The 22,667-nt window shown below is 36.9% G+C and overlaps 1 protein-coding gene across 1 annotated transcript in view; it reads right to left on the reverse strand.

Annotated features, from left to right (window-relative positions):
• Positions 1 to 2,415: 2,415 nt before the first annotated feature.
• Positions 2,416 to 22,667, reverse strand: part of galnt13 (polypeptide N-acetylgalactosaminyltransferase 13) — a 69,800-nt gene continuing 49,548 nt past the window's right edge. The window contains exon 12 of the mRNA XM_026272743.1: positions 2,416 to 3,021. Coding sequence (XP_026128528.1) covers positions 2,881 to 3,021 — 141 coding nt within the window. The 3' untranslated portion in view covers positions 2,416 to 2,880. The remainder of the gene's footprint in view (positions 3,022 to 22,667) is intronic.

Below are 22,667 nucleotides of genomic sequence, written 5' to 3' on the forward strand. Positions count from 1 at the left end.
TTTCAGCTTCTAAATCATTTTTATAAAAGTCAAAAAAGATAAATATACATTTAAAATTTATTTTAAATTAAAGATACATTTACAATGCACATTATCATTTATTATTAATAGTATGCGGTCACATTTTTCCCATTGTGTCTGTCTTTGCTATGCAAACATGCAGCATTACAGGGGGGAGCTTTACAGGGGGTATGGCTTATGTAAATGAGATGTAATTAGATGTAAATGAGCCCTATTGTCACTCCCAGCAGTGAGAACAGGTGAGAACTGCACAATCTTTAGAGGCTATTTTCTGCTTTTTGAGCTTTTTTGAGTAACTACCTTCAAATGGCCACAACTTCTTCAAATATTATCAGATTTCCATATCAGATTTCCATGTGTTATTTCCATGATTGTTGGAAAGCTTGGAGACTACACTTTCAGAATCTGCGAATAACTCAAAATGCCCCAGAACCGACTTGTGTCCCCACTTTCCGTGATTGGTCACAATTTTGTGTCCCATTTAAAAAAAGTAACCAAAGTAGCATGTGCCAAAAGTGGAGGGTGGGAGATATGTTAGCTAAAACCAATTCCCTATAAAGAACCGGCCTAAAGTAACCTTAGCTAAATTACAGAATCAAACAAATTCAGTTTTGGTCAAATATTTATCTCTCCTCATTTCTGAAACCACAATACTCTCATGGCATACCAAACAGCCCCCACCCAAAGAGTGAATCAAAAGATAAATCAGCCCTATTAGATGCATATTTATGATTTTCAGTGCTAATCATAATAATAACAAGATGATACATTACACAACAATGGTTTATTAGATTTAACAGTTATTAATCTATTAAACATGAGGTCAGTTGAGACTTTAAAAAAAGAAAGTACAAACACTTAACATTAAGACCAGTACAAAGTCACGCATTTTCAGTTTTTATGAAGCTGAAAAAATACAGAAAGGTGCAGACTGTAACATGCATGTGAAGATGATAATAGCTCATATTATTAAGTTATACTTTCATAAAACTGCTTAAAATTATGTTCAGTTTTAATTAGTTTTAACTAAGTTCATTCATTTTGTGAATGCATTAAACATGTGCATGTTAAACTTATCAAATAACTAAGAGAGATTACAAATCTGTAAACCCCCCTAAGAATTTATATTGATTGAGTGCATTATAACAGACATTGATATAACATTTTGGATTGATTAGATGTGTACATACAGTAGCAATGCATAGAGCTGTACAGTATTTTTTAAACATATTTTATATACACCAAGCAGTATCACACAATTTTTCCTCTGGAGTTTTTGGATTTCATCTTAAAAAAATATTTCATTTAATATGTACATTAATGGTCAAAAAGGCCTAGTTCATAATTTGTACAGATGTGTCCATGACCATCCATTAATAACAGCTCTATTGTGGAAATGATGAATGTGGGAGGTTGGTAACACTTTAGAATAATGTTGCACTAGTTAATGGTAGTTAACTACTTTAGTTAACATGAACTAAGCAAGAAAAATAATTCTACAGTAATTACTAATCTTAGTTAATGTTAATTTCAACATTTACTAATGCATTTTTTAAATCAAATGTTGTGCTTTTTAACATTAGTTAATGCACTGTGAATAAGTGTGAACTAACAATGATTAACTGTATTTTGATTAACTAGCATTAACAAAATGTAATAAATGCAGTAATAAATTTATTGTTCATTGTTTGCTCATGTTAATTAAAACATTAACTATCATTAATGGAACCTTATTCTAAAGTGTTACCAATTTGTTTTAGTCATAACACTTTACAATAAGGTTCATCAGTCAGTGTTAGTTAATGCATTAACTAACATGAACAAACAATGAACAATATATTACAGTATTTATTATTCTTTGTAAACGATATTTAATGCTAATGCAGTCATTTGTTTTTAGTTCATGTAATCCACATTGCATTAACTAATGTTAACAAGCGCAACTATTGATTTGAACAATGCATTAGTAAATGTTAAAGTTAACATTAAGTAAGATTAATAAATGCTGTAGAAGTATTGTTCATTCTTTGTTCATGGTAACTCAAATAGTTAACTAACATTAACCTTATTGTAAAGTGTTACCATTTTAATTTCTATAAATTAATATTAAATATAAAATCACCACTTGAAGGATGAATCATCAGGTCTTATTGTAACCCAAAATAAAACATAAAACAACAACAACAACAACAACAACAACAACAACAACAACAATAATAATAATAATAATAATAATAATAATATGATGATGATGATGATGGTGATATTTTGATTCATTAGGCATTATGACATTATATTAATTAAGCAGTGTATTAAAATGAAAAAATGAAAAAAATAAATAAATCCCCCAATATTCTAATATTCTAATTTACATCTAAATTCAGATTCAGAGAAGTAGATACAACACAGATAAATCCTCCATGAACTAATGAAATGCACTTCAGTACAGTGGAAGCTGACACAATCACTCCATCTCCAAAAAAATAAATAAGGGCTACTGTCAAAGATATGATGTGTGGGATATTAAGAGGCACCAGAACTTCCACACAGGATGAGCAGCTTAGGTAGCCAGTGACACATGCTCAGATCAGAGACGGCAAGCGTTTAAACTTCACCAAGAGCTGGTCATGGGCTGTGTTCTGACCCCAGTCTAGATAATCTGAGAGCTAAAGGAAGCAGTCCAGACATGAACAGAGACACAAGCCTGGTCACAAATGGGTCAGAAAATGTGCTGTGTGTGGTTCTTCAGATCAAAGCCTTGCTGAACTTGATCATGAACCAGAAAATGACATGACTCCAGGTCCCATGTTGTGTGGTTTGTGATGAGATTCAGGACTGAGCTGGTTATTGCCGGCTCTGTCAGACACTCAGTGTCATGTTCCTCAGGATCCACTGCTGTGATCGCCTGCCGCTGCAGTCTCTGAGAGTGGGAACCATCTTATCCTCTTCAGAAGGCATGTCCAGACACTGGTTACTGTTCACATGGAGCAGAGTCAGCCGCTGTGGGCAGACACAGATTTACAGAGAAATTAAAAACAAACAACACTTGAAAAATAACATGTTGTGGATAAATCTCACACTTTAAATATATTAAAATAAAAAAAATATGTATTTTATATTTTACAATCAAACCATGGCTTTATGATTGGTCAGATCACCTGTCAATCAAGCTTCCTGTGAAGGGTCGATGGATGCATCACAGATTTTGCTATTTTGTTTAAATCGCAGTATGTCAATGTATCTGCAGGACTCAAAGTAATGATGGGTGCTTTCCAGGCACTGCTTCATGAAGCTTCAAAACCTTTGCAAATCATTTGTTTTGAATGGTTAACATCAACTGGCTAACATTATTTAAATACTGTATTTAAACAAAGAAAGAAAGAAAGAAAGAAAGAAAGAAAGAAAGAAAGAAAGAAAGAAAGAAAGAAAGAAAGAAAGAAAGAATCAATTGCAAAGTATAAGAATTTCCATGAATTTCCAAAAGCAGTCACACTGTAAAATCTAATAGTTTCAAAATGACAGGGAACATACAATAAGTATATTTTTTCCAATTCTCTAATTGTGTAGTAAAGGATCTTGCATCTTTAAAGATGAGTAAAACATAATTTGGGTTTGTGATTTTTGCCGCATGTTAAATTTGAGCCCCATTTTAACTCTGTTTAGCTATTTGAGCCTTCAGAGTAGCTATTTTGCACAGTCTCTGAAAGCATCGTGCCATCCAGAGGCGGATAATGAGAGCTGCTGCCCTGCTGAGTCCAGACACCCTTCCAAAAAGCCTGGAGACTGCGGGTGACTGCTCCTCGACAGCTCTGAATGAAAGTAATCAGTCACTGTCGCACACTGAAAGATAGGTGAGAATATGCTGTTCTGCCTCTACTCAACTGTAGGCTGCTCAGACTCTGATGCTATTTTACAGTTCATCCAGCAGACAGCATGACAAATGAGTTGACCGCATGCAGTCTCGTGTCTGGTATGAATCACTGAGCATTTTGAGTTCATAATGAACAGCAGCTTTTCAGCAAACAAGAATCCTTGATTCCTCGATAGCTATTGTATAAAGCTTAGATTTGTAATACAGCACACAAGTCAAAGACTTTTATTATACTTTTATGGTGCTTTTTGAAGCTTGACAACCCTTGCTTGCTGTCTGCTTTACCTGTATTTATAGTGAAGTATTAGTTTGGAAAGAGTGTGATAACAAGTAGTGACAGAATTAAACGTTTTACTAGATAAACTATTAATTCAACATTTTAACCTACTTACACCCCCCTCCCCCATCAAACACACACACACACATGTTTTGAGTAATAATAACTACATTTAAACTCATTTTGACCATGTGAGGAAAATTATTGTAGCCATTCATGTAAAACCATAGTTTTAAGTTTAAAAAAAATATTCATGAGCCCCACAGCCTGTCAAGCAAAAGCATGACAGACATGGATATGCTGACAAAATGTATTATAAGGCCATAATCCACAATTTGCAATCAACCAGCTCACAATTCTGAAAATAGTTTGAAAAGTATGTATTTTAATTCATGTTTGCAATCAGATCATTGCAGTTCTATTATAATAAAATGGTTGCTTTACTGATGTTTTCTTAAACAGTTTCTTTAGGTGTTATGCTTTCAAATTAAATTCCATATAAATGTATCATACTGCATGCATTTAACCCTCTGTATTTTGGGGGCCTGGAGAAGTTTTGTCATGCCCTGACATTTGTGCCTTTTTTCAGTTTTTTATAAATATCTAAATGGGCAAAGTCTAATATCACTGTAATCAGCACAAACTGGGCTTTAATAATATGTGAAATGCATGCATGTACATGATTGTATTTTTGAGAAAAAAAAAATGTGTGGTTAGTGAAAAACTAAAAATGTTAAATCACTTGAATAAGTCCCTAAAACACATACAGAACTGTTCCCGGGATTTTTGAGAACTGGAGCTTGTACTGTGCTGTGTTGTGAAACAATGCCTGATGAGATTTAAAATCACTTTTCACATCATTCTGATGCTTCTGTATCCAGCTGCACATCAGTGGCTCTGTTACATATACAATAGCTAAATGCATACTTTTATAACTCAATTTATCTCTTCCCTATACTTCTTAATTTTTCATTACATTCTTCTTCATTCTTAATTTTTACTATTAACTTGAAGTAATGAAGTAAACTGTTGCTGCAAGCCAAAAAATTAAAATAAATAAAACAATTTAATTTGTATTTATCATAAAAAAAATAATAAAAAAACTCCATTACAAAAACTCAATTATATCATAACAGCTGAAATATTTCCACCCATTGGAATAACTCAGATTCAAATTAGGTCCCTTACCTATTATATCTGACCACTGCAATCAACAATTACAGACTCTATTAAGTACAACATGCGCAATAAATGAATCAAGTCTGCATCATGAGCAAAGTGTTTCTAAAATCTTACATTTTTTATAATTCTGTTTAGCATATCAAAGAAAGTATTCCTACATGACAGTAGCTCAAACACAAAACAACAACATAAAAAAATAAAATAATAATAATAATACTAATTTTCCATCTGACATAATGTGGACAGAAGATAAAATACTATCTGGGCATAAACATAATTTACCACCAAATGATGCCAATGCCCAGATCAATTTCTTTGTGTATTTATTTGCATACTACTTAAAGGGATAGCTCACATAAACATTTTAATTCTGTTAGTAATTACTCACCCTAAAGTCTTTCCAAATCTGTAAGACCTTCGTTCATCTTCAGAATACAAATTAAGATTTTTTTTTTCATGAAATCTGTGAGCTCTCTGACCTTCTCATAGACAACAAGGATCCTAACATGTTCAAGGTACAGAAATGTAGCAAGGACATCGGTAAAATAATTCATGTGATATCATGGGTTCAACAGTAATTTTACAAAGCTTAATATTTTAGTGCGTATTTTTGAAAGTAGTGCATAGATACGATGTTTATGTTTTATCTGATTGAAAACAACAATTTATTTCACTATATTTCGTTGTAATTACATTGCTGTCTATGGGAGGGTCAAAGAGCTCTCTGAGTGCATCAAAATAATATCTTTATTTGTGTTCTGAAGATGAATGATGGTCTTATAGATTTTGATTTATTATTATTATTATTATTTTTACTACATATTTAAGATAACATCTACTTGGTAACACCTATTTATATGGAGAAAAATAAAAGTTATGGACAATATTAATATTAATAAAAATACCAATTAAACACTGATAAAATGGGTTATCCATTTCCAGTTTTTTTTACCTGTACTGAAAACAGTCCAGTATGCTGCTTGATACTGCAAACTGGTAGTTGTTATATCATTTTATGTATCATGGTAATCCTAAATTCTTTGGTTTTTGTACAAATCATTGTCCCATTATCCCATTAGAAACAATTGTGTGAATCTGAGTAGCAAAATAAGCTGGATATAGTGACGATCTATTGAACTGGCCAAAAATAGAATGTGTTGGAAATGTGTTAATGCTGTATGTTTGAGAGTAACACAATGTCCTTTGTCACAGTAGGGTGGAGAAATGGATGGGGGTGAGGAAAATATTAAGCAGTAATATATGGAGCTATTAGATTAGATATGTTTTTGCTACAATGGCTGTCAAAGGCTGGGTAGTTCTCAGTGATTGACGTTGGATCAGTGTGAGGGGGTTGCAGAGATCTCTGTGTGAGGTGCTTTTATCTGTGTGCATCTGAGCAGACACAGACAGCTGTGAGCTCTTCACTAAAGTCAATAACACTCCTCCAAACTCGTGCCTCTTTTACCAATAACATAAAACATATATCATTCCTATATAATGATGGGGTGTTTGAAGAGGAGGTTGATTATAGCCTTCAGAACAGGACAGCTAAGATAAATTTGCAAATAGGTAGTTTAAACAACTACTCTTTTTAAAAGTTACATGTTTTCATAAGCTTATATCAATGCATATTATATAAATATATATACTGTATATATATATATATATATATATATATATATATATATATATATATATATATATGTGTGTGTATATATATATATATATATATATATACACACACACACACACACACACACACACACACACACACACACAGTACAACTTTACGGTAACACTTTAGAATAAGGTTCCATTAGTTAATGTTAGTTAATGTATTAATTAACATGAACAAACAATGAATAATACATTTATTACTGTATTTATTCATCTTCGTTAATGTTAGTTAATGAAAATACAGTTATTCATTGTTAGTTCATGGTAATTCACAGTGCATTAACTAATGTTAACAAGCACAACTTTTGAATTAGATAATGCATTAGTAAATGTTGAAATTAACATGAACTAAGACTTATAAATGCTGTAGAAGGATTGTTCTTGCTTAGTTCATGTTAACGAAAGTAGTTAACTAACATTAACTAATGGAACCTTATTCTAAAGTGTTACCAACTTTACTTTTAAAATCGATACTATTAGAGATAAAATTGTAACCATTCAGCCGTCAGCTACAGTATCACATCAGATCAGACAGTGAGGAACCTGAGGATCAGTTCCACTCATTCTCTACTAAAGGAGAGGAAGAATTGTATAAACTTGTTAAATCATCTAAACCAACATGTTCAACATGTATGTTCAACAGCTAGTCCAAAATGCAGCAGCAAGAGTTCTTACTAGAACCAGGAAGTATGACCATATTAGCCCGGTCCTGTCCACACTGCACTGGCTCCCTATCAAACATTGTATAGATTTTAAAATATTGCTTATTACTTATAAAGCCCTGAATGGTTTAGCACCTCAGTATTTGAATGAGCTCCTTTTACATTAATAATCCTCTACGTCCGCTACGTTCTCAAAACTCAGGCAATTTGATAATACCTAGAATATCAAAATCAATCATATCCTTTTCCTATTTGGCGCCTAAACTCTGGAATAACCTACCTAACATTGTTCGGGAGGCAGACACACTCTTGCAGTTTAAATCTACCCAGAGCCCCAGATACAGATCCCCTGTAAAGACCTTGTCTCAGAGGAGCACCAGGACAAGACCACAGGAAACAGATGATTCTTCTGCACAATCTGACTTTGCTGCAGCCTGGAATTGAACTACTGGTTTTCGTCTGGTCAGAGGAGAACTGGCCCCCCAACTGAGTCTGGTTTCTCCCAAGGTTTTTTTCTCCATTCTGTCACCGATGGAGTTTCGGTTCCTTGCTGCTGGCTTGCTTAGTTGGGGTCACTTCATCTACAGCGATATCATTGACTTGATTGCAAATAAATGCACAGACACTGTTTAAACTGAACAGGGATGACATAACTAAATTCAATGATGAACTGCTTTAACTATCATTTTGCATTATTGACACACTGTTTTCCAAATGAATGTTGTTCAGTTGCTTTGACGCAATGTATTTTGTTTAAAGCGCTATATAAATAAAGGTGACTTGACTTGACAGTAGTCAACATTTGAAGTGGATCAAAAGCATTCATCAGTTGTCCTAAAGCCTAAAACCGAAAGGTGTTTTTGTATTAGGATAATTTTAATTTACCTTTTTTATCCACTTCAAATGCTGACTATTGTATATATAAACAAAAAAGTGGATATGGGTATGAATGTGTGATATATCTGACATGAATGTGTGATATATTAAATGTACTGTAAATTCAGAAATTCAAACCAATAAATGTTGTATCCTTTGGAAGATAGTATCTATGTGTAGAAAGTATACTGTACTGCCATCATTCATTTGCTAATCCTTGGTGAAACGAAAAAACCTCTGAGTGTAAAATACTTAAAGACACAGGCATGAATGAAACGTTGGTTGCCAAACAGATGCAAAAAAGAAAAAAGAAAAAAAAAAAGAAAATGCAGATTAAAAATGATGAAGTGGCCATTCAAATTCAGGGTTTAGACAATGAAAGCCCTTCATTCTGTCTTTGCTGAGCCCAGCTGCCATGTAAGCGTGACAGCGTATTAATGCAAAGGGTCCGTCTTCACAAGCCCGGGCCATGAAAGAAACATTCACAATGAGATCACTTCAAAAGAGCTGGTAAACAAAGACAGACCCATTTCAATCCACCACGGACAGATAATCAAGCCGCCTTCTCTGATCTGATGCTAAATAAAAGCTGGAAAGGGTGGCCATGCTGGCTGCCAGTAAATATTCATTTCACCATAATTCCACTATGTTTATGTAATAAAAACACATATGAAATTTAATTTGACAAAAAGGTGCTCTGAAGGTCCTTGAAATAGCGTTATATATCTAGCAGCTCTTGTGATGTCTGTTATTGCATTTGTGTGTCTCTGAGTTGCTGTCCCATTTCTCTCAAAAGGTCAGCAATAATTGCTCCTAAACGCATGGAAGCCTGCGTTGAATTTGGACTCACAGGAAAGCCTGAGCTCCATAAACCAATTTCACATCAAAAGGCCTCACATTCAATAAATACTATAACCACAAAACTATTTCACAATTTAATATTAAATTAATTTATGTGAGGTTCATTCTCAGGAAGCCATCAGCATCCCGTGCTTCTTCCCATGATTTGGGATTTTATTTTAAAATGAAATATATTGTGTTACATTTAAATTATACAGGATTTTAAATAAATTTATTTCAGCTAACATTAGTTACAAGTTACAATTGTTAAAAAAAAAAAAAAAAAACAAAAAAAAACACTTCAACATCAGATAAACATGTAAACAAGCTACAGGTAGTCCAAAATGCAGTGGCTAGAGTCCTTACCAGGTCAAGAAAATATGATCATATGACCGCCAAGCATTTGAATAATGCATCTCATAATTTTGGACTGCAATTAGATCTGATCAAATGCACATTATTATGCTTTAGCTTGGGTTAAACTAATTAATTTTACTTGGTTGGAACAGCAGCGACCCTAATTATGTCTCTATTTGTTTCTCTGTTTTGCCACGGGATGTAACTTGGATTTACACAAGCTCCAGTCTGGATCCAGAACACCTGAGAAGAGATGATGCTGACCATTCAGAGGACCTCAGATGATGCTAAACCTGAATCAACATACACAACTAACAAATATTGCTATAAGTGTGATTGCATCACATAATAATTGCTGTTAATAGTGTTCATCGTCTGGTTGACTATGTCTTGTATAAATTTTTCTGAAAATTCCTGTCATTTGCACATAAACTGATCACCACATATAATCTACTATTAAATATTGTAAATATTTATAAGCTACTTATTTTCTGTAAAGTTGCTTTGCAATGATTTGTATCGTAAAAAGCGCTATACAAATAAACTTGAATTGAATGCGTTCCCACTTCTGTGTGACAAAATAAGGAGTAATTAAGAACTTTGCTGAATCTAGTCCTTTATGTGTGTGTGTTTGTTCAGGTGGCAAACTTAGGAAAAGTAGCCAAGTCTTGAACTGCTCAGATTACGGAAACTATATATATAGTCATATATAGTGAAGTGAAGTGACATACAGCCAAGTACGGTGACCCATACTCAGAATTTGTGCTCTGCATTTAACCCATTCAGATTGCACACACACACACACACACACACACACACTCTCTCTCTCTCTCTCTCTCTCTCTCTCTCTCTCTAAATATATATATATATATATATATCAAACTAAATAATTGTATCCAAGTTAGTTTTGATGTTTGAGGGTTGAATGATACACCATTTCCTGAGAATGGCCCTTGCATTGCATCTTTACATATCCAAATCTCAAAAACACTAAAGAGAGACAAATTAAAGTAGCAGGCAAACTAAACCCACAATGATGTGCAAGATACTCAGGCTTTTCAGATACACCTGTTAGTTCCCTCAACAACATGTGGTGTAAAGCACACTATTCACTACGGCAGTTCTAATAACTATCTACACCCTCCTCACCTCTACAGACTGATTTTGGATTGGGCTACTGAGACTTTCAAAACTGACCTGCCATCATCAGGGAATTGTGGTAGTTACAGAAAGTAATCAGTTGGGCTGTAGTAGAGCTTCTGAAAAACCTCCTGTCGGGTGAAGTTTCGCAGGATCCAGGCCTGAAGGGGACTATCGTCACAGTACTCCACCGTTGGGCCGTATGTCCCGTCCTCCAGCCGACTGATGGTCAGACATGACTGGGTGATGATGTGCAGGAAGGTGTGTTTCTGATGGTTTCCATGAAAACACGATGACAATAAACCAGGGATGGGTATTGATGATAATGAAGTCAAAATGTGTCCCAGTCTTTAACCTTATAAATCTTAGTTTTAATAGAAGAACACTTTCTTTAAAGTCTGACTAAAACATTAAAGCACATGCAAAATATTTGATTATAATTATACTTGATTATAAAAAAAATAGTATGTTTCAGTATTACATTTAAAGACAATATATTTTAATACTAAATTCATCATTACAAATGTGTAATTACAATTATGTTACAAATACATGAGATTACATTAAAGTATGTTTTAGTTTCCAAAAAAACACTTGACAGCACAATTGGCACTTTACACCATATTACAAAGACAACAGAAGTTATAATGATGAAATCAGGTATGAAAATGTACTTAAGTCCTAATTTTGAGGATCGAAAATCATTCTACAGGTCAGCTAACTGGATTTTATATACATTTAAAACTATACTGTAATTAATTTGTATTTAATTACAATTAATATGGAATTAAGTGTCCAAAGGGTATATAAACTATATTGAGGCCACAAATGAAAATTATTTTAAAGGGTTGTTCAAACAGTTGGTGGTTTCCATCAGTGAAAACAGGAAAATAAATACTATGGAAGTCAATGGGAACCACTAACTGTTTGATTACCAGCAATCTTCAAAATTTCTTCTTTTATGTTCAACAAAAGAAAGCAACTCATACAGGTTTGGAATGACATGAGGATGAGTAAATGATGACAGAATTTTAATTTTAGTTAAATCTATCCCTTTAATGCATACAAATCATTAAATCTTAAAGTAAATGAAATGATTTTGCATTAATGGCAGCGGTACTTGAGCTGACATGGACAAAGCCTGATGATCCATGTTAACTTGTTTATTTCCAGGTTTAAATTTGGCCTTTGAATCCAGATTTTCAATGTGGTCTCAGACTCCACTGTACACTATATACACACAGAGGCTCTAAACAAAGGCACAAACTAATGGGGGTCACAGGAAAGGGTCAGATGCGGAAATTTAAATGTAGGGCTGGATTGTCAGGCAATAAGTGTGGGTGTGTAGTTTGTGTCCACTGGTGTCTGGTAATGACAGAAATAAACTGGAATGGGGCTGACTTAGGTGAAGCAAGGCTGCATTGATGTCTCTGTACCTTCTAAAACAGCTATTTAATTGGAAACCAGAAAACTGAGCAACTGGCTCAATCTCAGTAAACCCAAATCATCAATTTCCACATGCAGTACGAAAAACCTGAGAGCTATTTTTAAAGCAAATGCCTATCTATCTGGTTGCCAGTAGTTTATGGATTAATGGGAAAAATAATCACAATTTAATAATGGGAGATTCTAGAATGTGGAATGTTGTCAGTATCATCTTTCTTTATATTTTGATCATTAAGTCCTGCAGCACAAGCCTCCAAGTGGTAGAATAAATACAATGCCCTGCCTTACAGACAGCTGAGAGGTAGAAACCAAGCACTGGATACGTCTTTGTGTCCAGCATCAAAATCGAAGCCACCGAGGAGATGGAGATCTATTTTTAGACGGCTTCTGATTTCTTGAGCCCCTTTGTTTTTCCAACACTAAGGTCCCTTATGGCTCAAGTGTGATGTCCTCTTTTAAGTCAAATAACTAATTTATTTGGAAATATAAGCACTGGAATCAACCCAGCTGACAAAGAAAAGAAATATGAACAGCACCAATAATCTCTAAAGCTTCTTCTTTATTCAGCTTGTATGTGATTCTTGATATCTTGAGAATGCTGTAATGAATCTCAAAATCAATTTCTGCAGAGGCTTAAGAAAATGTTATAGGGCTGTATAGTAAACAAATATATAGTACCTCCTTGCTATGTATCTACAAGTAAAGGGCTATAAGTGTATGTCTGTATTTACGCAAATGTGTTTCTAAACCACTCACAGTGTGACTCAATTACAGCAGGGATCTACTTCACAAACACCTCTATTACAACATACAGCAAAACACAGTTCAGATGATCTTACCTTAAAGTCATACTCCCATTTGCCAACATACTAAGACATGTTAAGAGAGAATAGTTCATCAATTTCCAGTTAAATTCACAGTGTTTCAAATACACAGTACTACACCAGGATGATCAATATTCAGAGAAGAAAGAAATATAAGATAAATTCACAGTGTTTCAAATACACAGTACTACACCAGGATGATGTAGTAATATTCAAAGAAAGAAAGAAATATAAGATATTCCCAAAATATAGAAGCACACAAAGTGGATAATAATGTGATATGCAGCACCATCTGGTGGTTAAGAACATATATATATATATATATATATATATATATATATATATATATATATATATATATATATATATATATATATATATAATTTTTTTTTTTTTTTTTTTTTTAACTAGCTGCAGTCTAATGTGATAGGTAACACTTTATTTTTGAGAACCAATTCTCACTATTAAATATCATGCTAGCACACTGGCTGTTTATTAGTACTTATAAAGCACATATTAATGCACAATTCTGCATGACTTGGCTATATTTTGGATCCCTTAATCCTACCACATACCTAAAGTTAACAATAAGCAGCAAATTAGGAGCAATTATGTTCATTAATAATGTACTGCTAATTGACTAATTACCTCATCGAGTCACCAGGTAAGCAAGTGAATGATTTTACTTCATATTTGAAAGAAAACATAGCCTATTTACTGAACAAATCAAATATCAAAATATGCAGAAAATAGTACAAAATGTGCTAAAAGTATTGTTTTGAACAAGTATTAACTTACACATTATTAATATATAGATACAAGAGCCAAGATTGTATTGGTCATGTACAAGTTATAGAACATACAACAAGCAGTGAACTGTACGTCTGGCATACTCTTTTTAGACTGTGTGAAAAAATAAATAAGAGAAAATTAAATACAAATAATGAAATATCCGGAAAAAAAGGAGAAAAAAATAAATAATAAGAATTAGATATAAATAATCAACTATACACAATATATTTAACTACTACACAGATGCTGTGTAGCAATGCTACAAGAACTGCTATACAGATGATGTGCAGATGAGTTGCATAGTTGTCATAAAAAGTGCAGTGTGCAAAGAGTTATTGGGTAACCCTACACAACCAGAGTCTCTAAAGTGTAGTGTGGTTAATGTCGATTGTTTAGTAATCTGTGAGGGAAGAAATTCCTCCTGTGCTTCTCTGTTTTTGCAATCAGACTGAGGTAGCGTCTGTCACGTACGGTGATACAAGAAACACAGGAGAGATACAAATGCAGGTACAAGTTTTATTGAGGGGGCAATCCAAAAGGGGTAAACAGTCCAGGCAGGGTCAAAACCAGGATATCCAATACACATAACAAGAACATACAGCAAGAGCAGACTCAGGGAAGTATCACGCATACAACAAGGACTCCGTGACAAAGACTCAGACAGACCGGGTATTTATACACAGAAGGATAATGGGGAAACAGGAGACAGGTGGGGGAACAATCAATTAACTAAAACAAGGAGGAAGGTGACCAAATAAGGGAACAGGAAGTGATAAGATGACAGACACCGTGGGAACGGAGGACACCTAGTGGGCACCCAGGGAACACAACCCAGACACTGTGACAGAACCCCCCCCCAGACACTGTGACAGAACCCCCCCCCCCCCCTCACCCCCCCTCTACGGAGCGGCTTTCAGACGCCCCACGATAGACCACACAGAGACCAGGAGGGAGGCGGATAGGCGGAGGCTCAGGGGGAGGGACGGAGGGCCAGAAAAGAAAAACATGGGGAACAGGTACCAGAATGTAACACAACACAGGGAGACCAGGAGGGAGGAGGACAGGTGGAGGCTCAGTGGGAGGGAAGGAGGGCCAGACTAACAGAGGGGAACAGAGACAGGAGTGAAGACACAAAACAAAAAACAAACAGTAACATGAAGCCCCCCTCCCCAGGGCAGAGCAGCAGACCACCCAGTGACTTGACTTGACTCTGGAAGTTCAACGGTGACCCGCCTTGTCTCTGGAAGGTCCCCGGTGACTGGCCCCGGCTCTGGAGGGTCATCGGTGACTGGCCCTGACTCTGGAGGGTCATCTGTGACTGGCCCTGACTCAGGAGGGTCCACAAACACCTGACTCGACTCTGGAGGGTCCGCTGGCACCTGACTCTACTCTGGAGGGTCCGCTGGCACCTGACTCGACTCTGGAGGGTCCACTGGAACCTGACTCGACTCTGGAGGGTCAACTGGAACCTGACTCGACTCTGAAGGGTCCACTGGAACCTGACTCGACTCTGGAGGGTCAACTGGAACCTGACTCGACTCTGGAGGGTCAACTGGAACCTGACTCGACTCTGGAGGGTCAACTGGAACCTGACTCGACTCTGGAGAGTTCACTGGAACCTGACTCGACTCTGTAGAGTTCACTGGAACCTGAATCGACATCTGGCACCGCCTCGGCCTCCGGAACAGCATCGGGATCCTTGATAGCATCTCGAAGTAATCGAGAAGGGTGTCAGCGGCCATCTTGGGCGTTGGTGCTGAGCTGGCAGCCATCTTGCACTGTGGGGTGAGGCTGGCTTCCATCTTGCCTCGTGGTGCGGGGTTGGTGGTCATGCACCGCAGCGGCGCTGGGTTGGCGGCCATCTTGGGCAGTGGTGTTGGCTTTCTTCTTCTGCCCTGGCGAGATGGCAGCTCTGGTCACTCCCACGTGAGCCCCGAGTCGAAGGGGGGCCATGGTGGAGAGCGATGCTGAACTTCCTCTCGCCCACCTCCTCCTCGGCGACCTCCCCTGGTCCCGCGAAACACGACCAGGCGGGTTCCCTCAAACCGACTATCTCTCTCCCACTCGGTGGCTGGGGAAGAAGCATTAGTCGACATACCGCTGGATCTCAAGGTTGTGTCGGAGTCCTTCTGTCACGTACGGTGATACAAGAAACACAGGAGAGATCCAAATGCAGGTACAAGGTTTATTGAGGGGCAACCCAATAGGGGTAAACAGTCCAGGCAGGGTCAAAACCAGGATATCCAATACACATAACAAGAACAAGAACATACAGCAAGAGCAGACTCAGGGAAGTATCTTGCATTCGACAAGGACTCCGTGACAAAGACAAACCGGGTATTTATACACAGAAGGATAATGGGGAAACAGGAGACAGGTGGGGGAACAATCAATTAACTAAAACAAGGAGGAAGGTGACCAAATAAGGGAACAGGAAGTGATAAGATGACAGACACCGTGGGAACGGAGGACACCTAGTGGACACCCAGGGAACACAACCTGTGACAGCGTCTCCCTGACTGTAGCAGATGAAACAGTGGATTTCTAGGGTGGGTGGGGATCTTTAAGGATCTTTACAGCCCTAGATTTACATCTCCTGGTGTGGATGTCTTGCAAAGAGTGGAGAGATGATCTGGCGATAGCACACTACTCTTTGCAGGGCTTTAAGATTCTGGGCTGAACTGTTCCATACCACGATGAGATGCACTGAGTCCAGATAATTTCTATAGCCCCGATATATAAAGTTTTCAGGATTCTAGGGGAAACCTTGAATTTTCTCAGGAGTGTCAGATGGTACAGTCGTTGTTTGGCTTTTTTTAACTTGAGCTTGAATGTGGTTAGTACAAGTCAGTTCCTCGGAAATGTGTACACCAAGGTATTTGAAGCAGATCACTCTCTCAACTGGAGTCCCGTTAATGATGAGTGGGGTATAGATCCGCTGCTAACTCCTCCTGAAGTCCACAACCAGCTTTTGCTGTCATTCAGAGAGAGACAGTTTGTTTGGCATCATGATGTCAGACTCTCTACCTCATCAAGATAGGCAGCCTAATTGTTGTTGGAGATGAGGCCCATCACTACTGTACCATCCGCAAACTTGATGACAGAAGTGGAGGTGTGAGTGGACACGCAGTCATATGTGTAGAGCAGTGGTTTTCAACCTGTGGGCCGTGGTATTACAGGTGGGCCGCCAATTACTAATACAATATATATATATATATATATATATATATATATATATATATATATATATATATATATATATATATATATATAATTAAATAACAAAAAATAAATATTAAACTGTAACTATGCTTCCACTATTCGAGCTTGCTGATTGGTTTAAGAATAAACCGCCAATTTATATTAGATATTTTTGCTGCATATGCTACAGAACAACAAATTTTAAACATGCATAAATGGCAGTTGTGTTTCCTCCTGACTTCTTGGTCCGCTGACTGTCTACCCACTGCCGAGCTCTGCCTGGATCTGGTTTTCCCGTTTTGCTGAGCGGTGCCAGTCTGAGTTATTTTCTGTTCATTTCCAGTCCATTCTAGGGCTGTGCGATTAATAGAAATTGTCATAAAATAACGATTTTGGTCTGCGTGATTTCTAAATCACTTTATAGCACATTTTTTTTTGCGGCCCTGACCTCCCGCAGTATGCTATCCGATCCAATCAGAATGAAACGCGCCTAGCACGAGAACAGAGCAGACTGGGCATATGCCTAACTCCAGGTTATGATTGACGGATCAGAGCGTTCACACTGCACGCGGTAAAAGGCTAGAAATAAAAACGTGCGAAAATAATTAATGTCTAGCACATGAGCATAGATAGTGGAGTGCACAGGACGCAGTTTAAGTGAGAGGAGACATGTTTTAAGTGTGCACACTCTCTCCGGGTGAGAGCAGCTTGCATCTGAGCAATCACGTGTGGTTTTGTGACAGAGCAAAAGGAAATCTGCGTGCGAACAGAGAGATTCGCTCTCGTGCATTATTTTAATGTGCTTTCGCGCAACAATAAGGTGCTCTCGCTGCTGCTTCTGCCCCGCACACACATACTGTATATATTTATATTTTATTAATTTTTTTGCCATAAGTCTATAAATGTTGTTACACCTTTACTATAGTGATTATTTTGACTTATGTCTGTTCAAGAGACGTTACAACTTTTTGATAAAGCTCTAAATGGTTTTCTTTTGGAAATATGTTTCAAATTCATCCTGTTTTGTCCATATAGCACAGCCCTAGTTCATTCAATAAATACAGTTAACAATCTAGCTTCTGAGTACTAAGTTATTAACCCAACAATAGCCGGGTCAATTATTTATTTCTTTTTTTTTGCAGTGGGCCATGCAAACATATATGTTTGGTTGTATGGGCCACGAGTTGAACAAGGTTGGGAACCACTGGTGTAGAGCAAGTAGAGCAGTGGGCTCAAAACTTATCCTTTTGGGGCTCCTGTACTCAGGTGGATGATGTTGGAGGTTGTCTGACCCACCATCACTACCTGAGGTCTGCATGATAGAAAATCAAGAACCCAGTCACAGAGCTTGGAGACTAGATTGTGGGGGACTTTAGTGTTGAAGGCTGAGCTATAATCTATAAACAGCAGCCTCACATAGTTCCCTTTATTGCTGTCGATGTGGGTGAGAGTGGCGTGCGGGAGATGGGACACAGCATCCCCAGTAGACCTATTAGGGCGATAGGCGAACTGAAGTGGGTCAATGTTGTTAGGGATAGAGGAGCAGATGGTGTTCTTGATAAGCCTCTCAAAAACCTTCATAATTAGTGATGTGAGTGCCACCGGTCGATAATCATTTAGGCAAGATGGATTGTTGCTTTTTGGTACAGGACCGATAATAATTTTTTAAAGCATGTAAGGACGACCGACTGCGCAAGGGACTAATTAAAGATGGATGTTAACAATCCATCCAGCTGATCAGCGCATGATCTTAATACACGACTGGAAATCCTGTCTGGGCCAGCCACTTTCCTTTTTTTTGCAACATATTTTTATTGAATACTGAATCGAGTTACATAGAATTTACAACTTTTTCAATTTAGATTTTAAACACAATAATAGAAAACAAGAAAAGAAAAAGACATAACCAAACCACCCCACCCCACCTCACCCCGGCTTACTTAAAATCATATACAAATATAAAGTATAACAGGACTTAGTCTGGTAAGACTTGCAAGTCTGCAAAATATGATAGAAAAGGCTGCCAAACATAAAAAAATTGTCAGTGTTTCCCTTCATTGCGTACTTGATTTTCTCAAGTTTTAAGAAATGCATAGCATCAGTAAGCCACTGTGAAACTGATGGAGAATTTGGAGATTTCCACTGTAAGAGAATTCGACGTCTGGCCAATAAAGATGTGAATTTGAGAATTTCTTTCTGCGCCCAATTAAATTGATCTGATTTGTCTGGGGTCCCAAAAATAGCAATTAAGGGGCAAGGTTGAAGGTGTATTCCTAATATAATTGAAATTATGTTGAAGAAACCAGACCAAAAGTTGTGTAACAGTGGACAAAGTAAAATCATGTGGCTCAAATGACAACATGTGTTAAGACATCGTTCATCTTCTACTCCAGGGAAAATTGCAGATAATCTTGCTTTGGAGAAATGGACCCTGTGTACAACCTTGAAATGAATCAGTACAAGCCGTGCACAAGATGATACAGTACTCAGTCTATCAATGACCTCTTGCCACCACTCCTCACTGAATTGTTGTCCCAGTTCCTCCTCCCAAGCAGTCTTTGTTTTTGAGTTTGAGTAGTTACAAAGATCCAGAATACAATTGTACATTTCTGAGACAATCCCTCTTTGTTGTGGCTTAAAGTCAAGCAATCTATCCCATGGTTGTTGAGGAGGTAAGAAGGGAAAATTAGTAAAACTTTTTGAAACAAAGGGTCGAACTTGGAGGTACCTAAAAAAATGGTTCACAGGTAGTCCATACAATGATGACACATTGGTAAAACTTCCAAAGATACCACTGGAATACAAATCAGCGAAACAATGTATACCTTTGCTATGCCATATTAAAAAAGTAGAATCAAGAGATGAGGGAGGGAACAAATGATTCCTACACAGTGGACCAACTGGAGATGGTGTTACAAATTTGAAATGTTTCCTTAATTGATACCAAACTTTTAAAGTGTTAAGCACCACAGGGTTTTTTAACATACAGCGAAATTTTGGTTGGAAGAGAGGAGTATATGAGGGCAGATATAGAGGATTTCGGACAGCAAGAAAGAGCTTCCAGTTTGCACCAAGGTAAATAAGGAAACTCATTCCAGCATCGTATTCTATGAATATGAATAGCCCAGTAGTAAAATTGGAAGTTCGGTAGAGCAAGACCACCACCAAACTTACATTGCTGAAGTAATGACCTGCGGACCCATGGAGGCTTCGCGCACCATATAAAGGAACTTATCATTTTGTCTAAGGAGTCAAATAAATATTTACGTAAAAATAGAGGGATTGATTGAACCAAAAAAAGAAATGTAGGTAAAACATTCATTTTAATAACATTGATCTCCCAATAAGGGAAAGAGATAGATTATTCCATCTCTGGAGATCGGATTTAATTTTAGCCAAAAGCGGGGAAAAGTTAGCAGACAGAAGACCGGAAAATGTCAGAGTCAGATTAATACCGAGATATTTGAAGCCAGAGTGACTGATATTAAAGGGCAAGTCAGTTTGTTGAAGTAATAAACCCGCTGTATTCATAGGATAACATTCGCTTTTTTGTAAATATATTTTATATCCAGAAAAAGAACTAAACGCTTTAAGAGTGGACACAATGGTAGGAAGACAGGATACTGGGTCGGATACATATAACAATAAATCGTCCGCATATAAAGATAAACGATGTTCAATGTCATTGCGAAAAACACCTTTAAAACAGGTAGAGGATCGTAACATAATGGAGAGCGGTTCAATAGCCAAGGCGAACAAAGATGGTGACAGGGGACAACCCTGACGAGTCCCTCGTTCTAATGGAAAATATTCAGAGCGGATGTCATTTGTTTGAACATAAGCTTGTGGTGATGTATATAATAATCTCACCCAATTTATAAATTTATCTCCAAAGCCAATTTTTTTTAATACGGCAAATAAATATCCCCACTCTACCCTGTCAAAAGCCTTCTTCGCATCTAATGATATTACAAGCTCAGGTAAATCTGTTGTTTGTGCCGAATAAATTATGTTTAATAGAGTACGAATATTATAAAATAAATGGCGTCCTTTAATAAAGCCATTCTGTTCTTCAGAAATAATACTAGGCAAAACCTTTTCCAAACGAAGAGCAATAGTCTTAGCCAATACCTTTACATCCACATTTAGTAATGAAAGAGGTCTATAAGAACCACAGAGGTTAGGGTCCTTGTCAGGCTTTAAGAGAAGAGATATTGATGCTTGAGTAAGTGTGGGAGGTAGTAAACCGTTTTCCAAAGATTCATTATACATCTGCAAAAGTAAAGGGGCCAATTTATCACTGAATTTCTTAAAAAACTCTACTGTAAATCCATCAGGACCAGGGGCTTTATTTGACTGCATTGCTTTGATAGAAAGCAGTAATTCTTCCAAGGAAAGAGGAGCATCCAATTCCTTCACACGGTCACAATCAATAGTAGGATTTTCAAGGTTATCCAGAAACTGATTCATCTTAGTGGTATTTGTCGGAAATTCGGATTTGTACAGAGCAGAATGGAATGACTTAAACGACGCATTAATTTCCTTAGCATCTGCGACAAGTATACCAGAAGAATTCTTAATTTGGGGTATGAGACGTGAGGTGGATTGCCTTTTTTAATGGTGTGCCAATAACCGATTAGCTTTAGCACCGTGTTCATAAAAAGTACCATGAGTTAATATTAACATTCGCTCTGCGCTGTTAGATGAAATTAGATCGAACTCTGTCTGGAGATCAAGACGCTTCTTAAATAGCTCGGGGGAGGGGTCAGATGCACATTCTTTATCAAGGTTACCGATAGCTACTAAAAGTTATGACAGCCTTGTTTTATGTTTTTTATTGGAGTAGGAGGAATACGAGATAATCTGTCCCCTGAGAAATGCTTTCAATGACTCCCAAAGCAGTGAATATGATGTATCCTCATTCTGATTAAAAGAGAGAAACTCATCAATAGAATTGGAAATAAAATCACAAATTGTTTTATCTGCCAGTAATAAAGAATTTAGTCTCCAAAGCGGTGCAGTACATTTATGTATGGATAATTGAACATCAAGAAACAATGGAGCATGATTGGATATTAGAATGGCTGAATAATCAGTGGAAACTTTTTAGCTGAGGGATTACGATGCCTCCAAGGATCCACCAAACCACTCTGAGTCATGAAATCAGCGAAGGATCTGGACATAGAAGATTGGGATATTGTGCGGGGACTAGATCTGTCTAACACTGGGTCAAACACACAATTCAGATCACCTCCAAAAATCAACAAATGGGTGTTTAAATGAGGTATGCTGCTAAGTAGTCTATTGGCAAAATCAACATCATCAAAATTAGGTGCATAAACATTAACAAGCAACACCTTGGTCTGCATTAATGTGCCTGCCACTATGCAATACTGTATCTGACATTTTTATCTGCAATAACCTCACTAGATAGAAATTTAACTTTTTTACCAATTAAAATAGCAACTCCTCTGGCTTTGGAGTTAAAATTGGAATGGTGG

Source organism: Carassius auratus, chromosome 9 (assembly GCF_003368295.1).
Source record: "Carassius auratus strain Wakin chromosome 9, ASM336829v1, whole genome shotgun sequence".
Classification (NCBI taxonomy): domain Eukaryota; kingdom Metazoa; phylum Chordata; class Actinopteri; order Cypriniformes; family Cyprinidae; genus Carassius; species Carassius auratus.